The sequence below is a fragment of the Hyperoodon ampullatus genome, assembly GCF_949752795.1.
Source record: "Hyperoodon ampullatus genome assembly, chromosome: 2".
In the NCBI taxonomy this organism is placed as follows: Eukaryota; Metazoa; Chordata; class Mammalia; order Artiodactyla; family Ziphiidae; genus Hyperoodon; species Hyperoodon ampullatus.
In genome coordinates this window covers 95,850,444-95,864,483 of record NC_136915.1, presented here as the reverse complement: position 1 = coordinate 95,864,483, position 14,040 = coordinate 95,850,444, and the positions used below count along the sequence as shown (strand labels likewise).

At 39.7% G+C, this 14,040-nt stretch overlaps 1 protein-coding gene across 2 annotated transcripts in view; it reads right to left on the bottom strand.

Moving 5' to 3' along the window:
• Positions 1-3,000: 3,000 nt before the first annotated feature.
• Positions 3,001-14,040, bottom strand: part of NTNG1 (netrin G1) — a gene marked incomplete at both ends in the record, with an annotated part of 332,626 nt that continues 321,586 nt past the window's right edge. For both annotated transcript variants that reach the window (XM_079697497.1, XM_079697498.1), the window contains one exon: positions 3,001-3,233. In XM_079697497.1, coding sequence (XP_079553623.1) covers positions 3,001-3,233 — 233 coding nt within the window. The remainder of the gene's footprint in view (positions 3,234-14,040) is intronic.

Here is a 14,040-nt window from a genome sequence, read left to right as displayed (position 1 = left end):
TCACAGGGCAGTTTAATTACTCTCCTATAAATACCAACACTTTCTATGTAGCTGAACCTTGGGACAAAGATTTCTTTGAAGTTTTATGTTCATCAGAGGTGTTGATGGAAGAAATTGTATTTGTACTTTGTGGTAAAGTTGATAGATTGACCAATTCTAAGGGCTAATCCAAGTAGAGACAAAGCAAGAATTAGGACCTTAAATATGTGAACAGCTTAGTATCCACTTTTCACCCCAATCCTGTCCTTAGACATAATATTATAGATGGAACCAGCTTTGCAAGAATGCTAGAAAACAGCAGACGAATAAAGTCTACTGATTTGGGGTTTCACCAAAGTAATACACCCTTTAGAAGAATTTGAGAATCCAGATTAAAAAGAACATTTCATTTCCATTCGTTATATACCTAAAAGTGAATTTATTAAAAGCAGATCACATCACTTTAGGAAATTCAGAAAACTACATCTAAATACACTGAATGCAAGATATTCCTCATCAATTTAGATTCTTATAGCTTCATAAAGATAAAATGCAGATGAATTGATTTAGATCAGGCCTTCATTAAATTTTAGAATTAGCTTTCAAATACCATGTATTGAAATGTGCAGTCTGATTCCTGAGCATGGTGACAAAGCCATGAGTGGGTAATGATAAAGTGCATCATTGCTGGAAATAACACAGTCTACCTTTGGTTTGTGCTAATAAACTATAAGACAACTCCAATTTTAATATTAGAAATCCACCTCATTATAAGTAATCTCAAACTGTATGTTATCGGCATTTTCATGTGTAGTCTTTGGTGAGCCTGAAATATAATTTGCTGTTTATGCTTCTAATGTAAATCTCCAGTTTCTGGTTGGCCACTCCGGCACTAAGCCAGAGCTCTAATTTATTTCTATCTTTTCTTATTTCTTACATCAAAAGAGACTGTGGGTTTGAATAACAAACATTCAATCGACTTAGACGTGGGATGGCAGGCAGCACAGGCATTACCTGTTTACCTTTTATTGCCTTCCTTGAATTGGTTTTTCTGGGACCAAAACCAATAAGACACGCTGTTCCCTAGTCTAATTTTTACCGAGGATATTTATCAGAAGACTCCCCCTACCCCAATTTCAGCAAAGAGTGGCAGGAGGGTGAAGAATTCAGACTGGAAGTGGGCTTCTGACCTAACACCATCATAGGCTATTGCTCTACCAAGTCATGTAGGACTTCACTGTTCTTCAGACTCTGGCTTGGGCTGTTAATTGTTTTTGATGCCAGAAGATGCTGCTGCTAACACATTTGTAACCTGTAGGACAACAGTGTGCTGGGAATGGAACACACACTGTTTTTGTCACTTTGAAACTTTGCAGTGCTTCTCCCCTCCTCTCCCTGCCTTGCTGTTTTGCACAGTAATTGGCCTAATAAAAGGCAGAAACAAGAATTTATTACACCTTGGGCAGTACTTAAACAAACTTTATTCTGAGGAACAGCAGGTATGTCTACTTGCTGCTGTATATTTTGATATTTCTGTAAATACTTAGTCTGAATGTATTCAAAGTCAAATTGCTAATCACTCAATTTCCCTGCGACTTTCCTGGTTCCCCAGGTTGCCTCTTAGGATACTCCATGTAAACACTGTAATTGGAAAGATACATAGATCAGCATCCCTAGAGTCACATGATCACATCAATCTGTGAAAATAGCACGACTTAAAAATAAAAGTCTCTTAGTACTCTGCCAACAGGCTTTGGCATAATCTTGGCAATCACTTAGATTTTTTTTTTTTTTTGCTGTTATAATTTTTCCCAAGTAGAAATAGTCTCATATTTTGCAGAAGTTGTCCAAGCTAGTGAACACCAATCCACCTTTCTGGTTACTAAATTCATCAGCTGAGTGTATTCAGTCCACATAGAAATCAGTAAAGCGAGTGTGAATCTGCTTGGTGGCTGCTCCTTTCATCTTAAGAAATCGCAATACAAATTCCTGAAATCGTTTATGCAGGAATTTTTATTCTTTAAATCTTCCAGTGTTAAAGCAACAAGAAAACACTTAGAATGTCCTTTGGTGGAATCTTATTACACTTGTTATATATGTAAACTGATATTCTTTGATGCCAGCAAGTTCGTTGCCCTTACAGAGAAATCTCTGCACAATGAAACAAAACAGAAGGAAAGAGGACAAAATAAAATGTCAGTCTTTGCTGATTCCAATTAGATACATTAACAGATTGTCTGGTAACACAAATTGGCAAGAATACAAAAAATCTACATATTACAGTATTTCAAGAAAAATAACTTCATTTGAATACAAAAGGATAGATACACTTTCTTTTTTTTCCTACAGCCACTCTTGGACAGTGGATGTGTGCTAGCACTGGGTGGACCCAGTGCTGCTAAGATATACGGGGTACGACTGGCTTGAGCTTTTGAAGGGGGCTGTTACACATGTGCATTACTAACACCAGACAAAGAAATCTTTCAACCAACAAGGGTTACAGAGCAACGTTCACCAAAGCACAGGTTGGAACGGGTTCAGGGACTGAAGCAGGCCAATATGGCAGCTTGTAACACACTTCCTTAGACCCACAATGCACTGCCAGCAAAGGATGCTTCAGTTTGGTTGGTTCACACACGGGGCCGGGTGGTGCGGGGGGGGCACACCACGTGCGAGTAGCAAATGTTTTTAGGTTGGTTGATTTGCTGTTGTTGTTTTTGGTCGTTCCTTTTGGGGGTCTGTCACAGCCTTTCCAATCGGCGATAAGCTCTGCAGCGGACAATGTGATTTGCAGGGATAATATCAACAGGTGCCAACGCCTCTGGAGTCAGAAATTACTAGTCTTGACTCCGGTGTGCTGTCCACGGCTGTTATATATGGCTTAGTTCAGTTGGGCCTTCTTAGTTTGTACACTGTGTTTGAGTGGGGGGGTCTGAGGGTGGGTTTCCTATGTTAGTAGCAAATGCTGGGGCTGTGTTTGCTTCCCCACGGCCGGACCCGTCTGGTGGCTGGATGCGCCGCCTAGATCCCCAGGGGGCCGGCTGTCCCCAGCAGAGCGGCCAGCGGCAGCAGCAGCGCGGGGGAGCCGCGCGAGGGCGCGCCCTGGCCCGAGTCGGAGCCGCAGCTGCCCGCTTCCTCACACCGCAGCTTCTCGCACAGGATGCCCGTGTACGCGGCGGGGCACAGGCAGCGCACGTTGTTGTGGCACGTCCCTCCGTTCTGGCAGTGCAGGAGCTCGTTGTCGCAGACATTCGCTGCAGAACGAGGGAGGGGGGCGCGGGGAGGAGAAGCAGAATCAATTTAAGTTCATCTGCTACATCATGTTTTCAGCTTTAAAAAAATCTCTATCGATCTTGTGCTCCCCCCTCCCCTCCGCAAACTAAGCATGTGACTCCAATTTCCAAACAAATGTAGTCTGCTGCCTTTGTTTTGATCATATTAATTCTTTTCATATAGATTTTTGCTGCAATCTTGGATATGATCATTGTCCATTTCAGGCTATCAAATACAAAGTAATGTGATACTCCTGGTTTGGCAGTATCTTCTCTTCATGGAACTGGGACCTGTTGTGACCTCCAGGGTGTTTCAAGGATAGCGCCTGATACAAGAATGCAGAACTTTGAGGCCAGATGAATGGAATTAAAATGCAAAGCAGTATTGCTAAAATGACCAAGAACCTCTAAGGGGTGGGCCATTCTCCCTGCAGGTGATTCCAGGGCTGCATGCAGGAAGGCAGGAGGAACCGACGGCCAAGCGGGGCAGGTGGCAGGCAGCATGCTCCCGGTGAGGCAGCAGCCAGATCCGAAGACAGAAAGCTTTTCACGGGAGGAATGTGAGGAAGAGCAGTCCCATTTGTCCCTAACAGCCTATTAGGATATTTATTGCTTTGTAAATATAGCAAGTAGAGTCCAAGGTTACCTTGATTTCCAGGAATAATAATAAATGCAATGGTGAAACCCTGATTATCAAAATTTCACTACGTCCATCAATTTATAGAATCAGTTGGAATAAATCAAGCAAGAAATTTCAGACACTAAAATCCATTCACAGTCCCTGTCATGTAACTTGCATCTCTAATAATTTCTTATTCCTTCAAAAAACTAGTTATCCTCATTAATTCCATGTCTCCTATTATTTTAGATAATCAAGGTTTCACTGATTTAGCAGAATGATAAATAGAACACAGAGAAATTAAAACAACACCAAAGAGCAAAAGAGCCAAGAACACTTGCCAGCAACATATGCTGCTTAAGCACTTAATATATAGAACCACTCTGGAAGCGGGGGGCAGGGCGCAGAGCAGAAAAAGTAGCTTCTTATAAATTATAACATTCTTCATTTTTAAAAAATGTCATAGTCAAATTTCCCCAGGGATACCACATGAATTAAACACACACAGACACACACACACACACTTACTATTACTATCAAGTGTAAAGTATTTAAAAAACCCTCATCTCCCAAGTAATAATTCAATAGAGAATATTGCCTTGTCCATTCAATAGTATGTCACCTTCAAAAGAAGCTGTTAAATGCAAACATGCTAATGCTCTGTGTGCAAATGAGCTGAAAAAAGATGGTGGTGGATGCTCACAGAGTTAATAACAAAGTGCCCTAAACAGGGCCCTATTTTCCCACCTTCCACAACAATTCCTTGGCGACCTCTAATATAGTTGCATAATGGATTGGTATAATTTTCAAATGTACCCACATTTGCTATCTGTAAATGTTAGAAGTGACTATTAAGGCCTATAAATCCTTCAGGCTCAAAATATTGATATACAAGGTAGTGTTCCAGGGGTTCCAATGTTTATGTAAGCTACCTCTCATTGGGTGGCTTAGAAACCATGAATATTAGACCCAAATTATAGTATTTTATGAGTCATGGTTTAAAATGTCAAGATGTGTAGCTTTGAGGCAAAGTGTACAAGGGTAGAGTGGTTAAATTCATGGTCAAAACTGACAAAAAGCCTCTTTTTTTGGTGGTTGTTAATTTGGAAAGCATACATAGGTTTTCAGGATTTTGTTTTGCTTACACTTTAGGAAATATCTGTTTAATTGGGGCAACATGGAATAAACAGATCCAAATAACTATTTCCATTTAAAGTTAAAGATTCTCAGCATTTCTTGTTCCAGGCAACAGATCGCTGAATGGGATATTTCCTTTCATTTGGGCACTACACATAGGGAAATATTGTTTCCATCAATATCGATAATTGCTTGCCTTGAATAATTGAGAAGGAATCAATAGTTAATTAAATATCACTCCCCTTAAGAAAAAAAAAAAGCTATTTTTCTTCTTCTTGGACCTGAATGTAAATCAGTTGTTGAACAGAGGTTTCTTTTTTTCAAGAAGCTTGTGATTAAGTTAAAATTCAATACCTTTCCTACATTTAAATAATCTACTACTTGATGTTGATGACTGTGAGAAATTTAATAAATATTCAAGGACCAGATGTAACCCAGGATTAATAATCACATCAGTTGGGGTAATATGTTTTCTATAAGAGATAAGCAGAAAAAATGAAACCTGGAATATATTTAATTACTTTAGAATTCACTTTAAGACACACTACATTTGGTCTCTTGATTGTGCTATTCAACAAATACAGAACTTTACCATATGCACAGATCTCTCTGTTGGAATCATGTGCTAGAAGTACATCTAAACCTAACTACAAATCTTACCTGCTATTCATAAACTTATGCTCCACCTTCATGTCATTTTGAATCAAATGTGTGGTGCTTAATGAACAAACTAGGTGGTTAACAAATATCACTGAGCTCTTCTTCAGCATATGAAACCTTGTACTGACCACCATGAAAAAAATAAAAGAAATAGAAAGCATGATCTCTGCTCTTATAAGGTTCACATCTGGTTGGGAAGATAAAATATATACAAGAAATAATCTAATATTAATTTCATTAAAATGCTTTTATCATTTCCATCCAGCTCAGTCAACATCTTCTGTGTGCCAGGTGCCCTGCTAGACTGTATGGTTGTAACTCTGCCTGCCCTAAAGGAGTTCACAGTTTTGCAGAAAACAAACAAATGAACATACACAGAAGTAATTATGATACAATATTTTTAAAAAAACTATAAAGGAAGTATTTGCCAACTGCTAGGGGAACTCAGATGTTGGTATAAATAATTATTTGGGGGGAGACTAGAGAAGACTATAGAAAGGAGATTGCATTTGAACAATGACATGCATCAGGCAGATATTGGTAGAAAGAACATTATGGGTGGGGAAACTGTATCAGTAAAGGCAAGAAGATGTGAAAATACATTGTGCTGGTTATTAACCATTTGTCTCTCAACTCTAAATCCACCTTTCCTTCTGTTGTTGAGGCTGAAACCCTGCAAGCTGTCTCCTGGTTTCTGCCAACAGGGCGCACTAGAGGGAACAGAGGAGGTAGGAGGAAGGAAGCAGAGATTTCCCTTTTCCTGATTCATGGCTCTTCCCAAGAGTATTGCCCCAGCAATGGCCCTACATCCCCAAAGCAGCAGTTGGTTCTGGGGCTCAGCCTTTTCAGAACCAGTTTCAATCTCACCCTTAGAGGTTTCTACACCAACCTGGCAGCATTCCTTCTCTAGAGGTTTGAGCCCCAGCTCGAAGGGGCCCCTGCCTAGCACTTCAGAGGTAATAGCAGCAGCCAGGCACTACCCCTCCTAAGAGGTACGGGTCCCACATCTGTGGGATCTCTCCTCCAAACTGTTAGTTTCTTTTTCTTTTTAATCATTAATCAGTGGTTATTTATTGATAAATCAGATATAGATAGAAGTGAGAGGATTATCCATGAGGTCTTTTGTTGTTGTTGTTTTGTTTTTCTTTTTTTAAATTTTATTTATTTAGTATACAGCAGGTTCTTATTAGTTATCTATTTTGTACATATTTGTGTATATATGTCAACCCCAATCTCCCAATTCATCCCACCCCCCCCACTGCTTTCCCCCCTTGGTGTCCATACACAAACTGTTAGTTTCTAATAACCCCATCCTCTTTCCTGTGATTCCTCAGCCCAAGAGAGATAACTGCTCCCTACTTACACATTTACTATCTCTGCGTTATTTCAGTGTCCTCTTCTCATGTTTAAATTCTAAAGCACCTGTTTAACCATTCCCCTTAGTAAATTCTCTCTCTCCGTTGAGACACATAGTGTGGGTTCAGTTTTCTCACTGGAGCCTGAGAGACACATGGAAAATGTTGGTGAATGATGAATGAGGAAGGAATGGCATGGCCTGGATCTGAAGGTTCTACATAACATTCTACAGAGTTTAGATAATAGGCAATGGGAAGCTGTCAAAGACCTATGGGCAGGGTGGTGATTTAAAGGGGGAGAAAAGGTGAGGCTAGACCTGAGAAAGGACAGGCTGGAGGCAAGGTGACCAGATACCTCAATAGAATAGGCTTGGTCTGGGTTAGAGCAATGGGGAGAAGGAAGAAGGAACTGATTTGGAGACAGGTTATTTGAAATAGGTAAGAGAGAGTCTGAGGTTCCTGTTTTTGGCATTTGGATGCATCATAATGTAATTTATTAAGAAAAGAAGATTGGAGGAAATGTTTGGTCAGGGAAGAAAATAAACTTTTTTTTGGACCTATTGACTTGGAAGGATCTGTAGGCTCTTCTGCAGGGGTCTTGTTATTAGTTGGAAAAACTAGTTAACAGTTCAGGAGGTAGTTCATCTTGGAGATACAGATTTGGAGCAGGGGTGATGGTGGTCATTGTTACAAAAAGTGAAGAGAAAGGAATAGAAGACCTCATCCTCCTAGAATATAGACTAAGTCAAAATGAAGACTGCAGCTAGAACCCTGAAGAATATCAGCATTTAAGCCATAGGCAGAGAAAGAAAGACCAGGAATGATGCTGAGAAAAAAAGATCTCAACAAAATGCAGTAATGAAATGAGGTTATAAAATTAATCATAGAAGTCTTCCTGCTGTGGTTGGCTGTATCTAGGAATAAATAGACGGGAAGAGTATGAGAGGAAGGGCACTTTGAGCTGGATAAAGGAAATATGCAAAATAAGCATTGCATGCTCTTGATAGAATGTGGCAGAAGGGATTTTAGAATAGAGAAAGGATTGGAGGAATTTGAGGAATTAACATTTAATAGAGGTCTTTGGTTGTCAGTCTAAAGTAGTAGTTTTCACCAGTGGGTGAATTTTGTCTTCCAGGGGACATTTGACAATGTCTGGAGATGTGTTTGGTTGTCACACCTCGGGGGAGGGCATGCTACTGGCATCTAGTGGGTAGAGATGCTACTAAATATCCTGCAATAAACAAGGCAGCCTCCTCCCCCACCAAACAAAGAATTACTCCTCAATTAATGTTGGTGATAAAAGGTTGAAGGTCTGGATCAGGGTATCAGCCACAGTAAAGAAGATGGGCGGTTATCCTTATGTATATTGGGGAAAGGAGAATGAAGATGCCTTGGTGACTTTAGATCAGAGAGAGTGAGTCTTCAGGTGCAGAACCATAGGAATTAAGATGAATGTAGTACTCAAAGCTGAAATATAAGAGCAGATTATCTTCCTGGGGGAGTTAAATCAGAAGACTGTGATCTAAATGGTCTAAGACAGACCGTTTAGTATTGCTTACAATTAAAGAGGAACCAAAATCACCCTTGTCATGTAATTCATCCTACCTTGCTCTGACAGAAATAGTAAAATCAAAGCTTGGGGAAACTTCAAAAACTATCTAGACAAGCTCTAGACGAGGAAACCGAAAACAAGGGTAGCTCTAGATCTAGCATCCAGGTCTCCCAATTTACAGATTACTGCTCTTCACATAGAAGAGAACAGTCAGGAGAAATGCAGTGAATGTGCTGCACAGTGTGAAATGCATTCTATGCTCCCCAAGACAACATAAGTAACTCCTCTGTAGATCCTCAGTAGGCTTTCATTTGTATTGACCAACTGATCTGTTTTCATACCACACTGGGTGGAGGGCTTTGTTGATAGCATTAAATTTTACATCTTCTAGAGTTCCAATACATTCTGGCAGAGCTCCAAATTCAAATCAGCTCGTACATAAAATACCAAAAATATCAAGGTCTAGCTTGGGAACGGCAAATATGTTGCATATGCTCTGATTTTCTCTCCCTCTGCATAGAAAACATAGCTACTTAATCATGGCATTCTCTTGCACTAAACTTCAGAATTCCTTTCAACACAAGGTTTTGTAATAAGAACATTTTGTATTCTATTTCAAGCTAATCACTAAAGGGATGTCGCCTATAAGCTGAAGTTATACATAATGGCCCATCTCTGGGAACCCTGCCTCCCAGGTAATGAGCATTAAGCTAAAATACCTTTGTTTAGCTCACAGGAAACATCCTGACCAGGCCCACCTGTGAATGACTGCAGGGAGGAAGAAACTAACACATCCGTTCCAGAGGCTGACCAGAACCAGGAAATATTTGACTTTACTCCCTGCCCTTTTAGAATAAAAGAAGCTGGAATTCTAATACAGGCAAGATGGTTCTTTGGGGCATGAGTCCACCATCTTTTCAGTTTGCCGGCTTTCTGAATAAAGTTGCTATTCCTTGCCCCGACAGCTCCTCTCTCAATTTATTGGCCTGTTGTGTAGCAAGCAGTATGAGCTTGGACTTGGTAACAGTTTCAGGCATTTACCACCAGTTGATAGAACTGGCATGAGGATAAACACCCATTTACAAAATCCTGGCATTATCTCCATTTCATCTTGCATAGCATTGCAGATTAAAAATCCAACTAGGGATTTCTACCCAATAAGCACTTTGCAGTTATCACTTCTTTATTTGGTGCCCTTCAGTGTGGATTTGCCTCAAACTGAAAACGCTGACCTTATTTTGTTAAGTATTTACATTAAGCATGTCCCGATTCTTTCTACACTGCTTTTGACAAATTAACAATGTGCTATCTCAATAAATAGTGAAGGTTCATTTTTAATCTCTTACACAAAACTTGTTCTAGTATTGGATACAAATTGTTATTTGCTAGACAGGATTCTTTTTATTATAATAAAATATAATCCTTAGATACAGAAAAAGCTAATACTACTTTGGTAATAGCTTGACTATATTCTAAAGGATCATTTTACTATTGATAGAAATAAATTCATTATGGTGTGTCCAATATCACACCATATATCCTATAATCCCGTGATGTTTCAATATTAGGAATGCTTTCAAACCAAGATAATCTGTGGCCCTTGATAGGTAAGGTTATAGTATTAATGTTAGACCCAAACAGAGTTATGCTGCAAAAAGATGAACTGTGGAACCCTGATGGAAAGGCTGAAGTCAGCAATAGCTGACTTCTAATAGCTCTGATCATAGCTTCAGTAAGCAAGCCACCATAGTAGATAAATAAACTCCCACAGTTGCTACAAGTTTATAAAAACACTAGGAATTTTCACAGTGAAAGAATAGGGACAAGCAGCATTTCTTCCTCCTTCTTTCACTTCTTTCTATTTTTCTTCTAGCTTGGATAATAAGAGTCACTGGGATGTGGCTAAATCATTTGCTCCTTCAACTTGTTTTTTGTAAGTTTCTTGATTGTCATTCATTTTTTCCTCTTCCTAAACTGCAAACTATTGTCAAAATGTGAATTATAAGACCTTGATTCCTTTTCCCTCTATTAGTCCTTTCTGGAAGGTATGGAAAAGCAGACCTAGAGAGGGAACCAAAATGTGCAAAGAGGACACCAGCCAGGACTTAGTATAGCTACTTGTTCTATTCTTCTTTTCTTTTATGACCTGAAGGGTCACTTATTCCTGTTATAGTCATGATGACCCATTACATTACCACAGGGAAGGTTTCTTTCTTCTGTCTGGGTCTTGTTCAAAGCTATACATTTAGGTTTGCCCTGTCAGTGAGCTGCTAGGCTTGAGCAATGCTGGGTCTGTATTTATAGACTTGAAAGTTTCTCTTTTTGGCTTTGTCTCCTGCACTTCAAGGAATCGAGGCAATGTGTTACCATGACAGCCTTCCTTGATGGCTGTATTAATAAAGTGACCTCTACCTTCACCACCTGAAACAAGCCTAGGATTGCTGAGGGAAAGATGTTCCAAATGTTCCTGTCCTTTTCAAAGAAACGTCAAAGAGCAAATAACCTCCACCAAACAGGCTAATAACAAAGGCATGTGTGCAACATTCAGTTCTGATTTAGGTATTTGAGAGTCTGTGGCAGGGAGATGAAGAGCTGTGATTATGACCCATTTATTCAGGCTTGGCGGCTGTTTTACTAAGTTGTGAGATGTGAGAGGTAAAACTGAACCTACAGGTTAGCTCCTGGTATGTAGAAGAAACTTTACAGACAGTTGTCTAATGGCCTTTTGGGGAATTCTAGGTACATTTTTCCTATCTTTTCTTACTTATGTCTGGCCATGATTGGGGATATGGTTTAGTGGTAAAAAACACTGATTAAGAGTCATAAAACCTGAGTTCTAGTTCTGACTAGTCATCACTTTGCTGTAAGGCCTTGGACATAACATGAAACCACTTAGTGACATCCATCCATCATCCAATCAGGTACTGTTCTAGATGCTGAGCCCACAGTGTGAGCCAGACGGACCATGCAGCTGCTTCTGTGGAGCTCACATTCTAGTGACAGCTATAAAGTTAGAGAAAGAGTTTGAAGTAGGTGTTCCTAAAGTTCTCTTGAGCTCTGTGATTTGCATGAATATTTCTCATGGAAAGCCTATCATCTTAAAAGGCAAAGAGTGAGGAATTCTTCCTCTTTTTCATCAAATACATGATAACAGTTGGACTTCTCCAATATTATAGTCCTGGTGATGACTTAGGTGGCTGCTTGGCTTGATCGGTTTTGCCTGCTGGTGCCCCACTGAACAGAGACAGTTTTTCACCTCACTAAAAGTATGAGGTGGTATGAAGAGAATTAGGTGAAGAACTTGTGATTCAAGTCTGGTCTCTGTGGTTAATGGGCTGGGTGAACTTGGAGAAATCGTTTAACCTCTTTTGCCTCTATTTCCTCACTTCTAAAGCAAAGATAATAACACTTGTCCTATTCACCGACCTCACAGTTTTTGGGAGCTTCAAGAGGAATTATGTCGTGGTGCTTTAAAAAATATAAAACACAACCTAAGTATACTTCGTTAATGTTCAATACCTTCCCAATCTCTCCTAATGCTAGAAGCTCAGAGTGGAAGAGCAGGGTGCTTAGTTTTACATCTGCCAGAATAATGAATTAATCACTACGTATCTAATGCAAGGTACTTGAAGTGAAAAGGAAGTAAATTTCCTCGCTCAAAGACATCATCTGTATATGTCCTCTGTAGATATGAATCTTGAGACAGCATGGGGTCAAACATGCAGTTATTGAATATTTGAATTCAACTGCTGTGTACTTGCAAGGTCAGATTGGACCAGCAGTGCCTGTTTTCTCAAAGGTGACTTGTATACTTGCATTCAATGAGCATTCTCCTGTACCAATCAGAGTACGTAAGGTGTGTTTTCAGAATACCAGGGGGGTACTGCCCCTTGGCCAAACTTTAGCTTCTGCGATGGTAAAGCAGGGGATACAGTATCTATCTAGACTGAAACCTGGGAGCCGTCAAGTGAAAACATCCTTGCTTTCCTGCTCTCAACCTATACTCCTGTCTGTGCCTGTATCCATCATGGGACAGTGACGCTGGTGGCATGATCCCCGTGTGACAGCATCCAGCCTACTTTGTTTCAGTGTAATGAGGCCAAGGAGCAGAGCTAAAGGGGCTGTAGGGAAAAATGTGGAGCTGTCAGCAGGTGGTCAGACATGTCTGGGTAATCTAGTACAGCAGGTTCTGACATTAGAGAGCAGCCGTTCTATTCTTATTCATCTAATATCAAAGCACTGATTATGGGAGTGACACTTGCTCTTGTCCAATCAAAGGAAATTCTACTCAAAACATCATAAGAAAGCCATGTTCATTTGAAGGAGCCTATGCCTGCAGTATGCGGTAACCCAGCTAGCGTGAATGAGATAACAGGTGACTTGAATGCAGGAGCTAGAGGCACTGCCCAAACACCCCAAGTTTTTAGCTGTTGCAAACTGAAAAAAAACCTTAGCTGATGTTGAGAAATAATTAATTCATTGAGAATCCCACAAGCCAAAGGCTGGGCACCTTTCCTAAAGCGATCTTTAATGATGTATTGAAATCCTATTTAGGTCAACACCTTCAGACACAGACGCAGGCAAGGTGCTCATAAAAATGGTGCTGAGAAATCACAGAGTTTCTCATCTGGTATCAGAAAATGCACTTGTCTAGTTTAATAAAAAGGTGCGACCTCTACTCTTTTGCCCAAGGCGAAAGATGGCATTCATTGGGAGGCATAGTCACACACAATGGCAACATACATCAGGGTATAAACCACCATTTCAAAGTACATATCATTATGTCAGAAGAGAAAGCAGTACAAATATTTATCTAGTGTGATCCCCCTAAGTACAGACATATACCTCTCCATGTACCTTTTGTAACATAAACTTTAGAGAAAGTACTGGGACAGAGTCTAACGAAATGTGACCAGTGTTCATCTCTGTCTGGTAGGCGTGCAAGTGATTTCAGTAACTTTAATTTTCATCTTTATACTTTTTACTCTTTCCAAATTGCCTGGAATAAATGTATAGTCCTTTGAAAATATTAAAAATGTTAATAAAAAGAATTTTACTTGAGAAAATAAAAGTATCTTTTACTGAGATGATAAAGGTAATTTCAATAAATGAATCAAGTGACCATATTTTGCCACATTTCAGTATTTGTTATTAATATATATTTCTAGTCAAACTACCAATTATCTTAAATGTCTACAAAAACTATCTCAGGAAAGGCATAATCCTATAATCATACACAATCTTATACTCATACACAATCCTATACTCATACACAATTCTACACTCATACACAATCCTATACTCATACACAATTCTACACTCATACACAATCCTATACTCATACACAATTCTACACTCACACACAATCCTATACTCATACACAATTCTACACTCATACACAATCCTATACTCATACACAATTCTACACTCATACACAATCCTATGCTCATACACAATTCTACACTC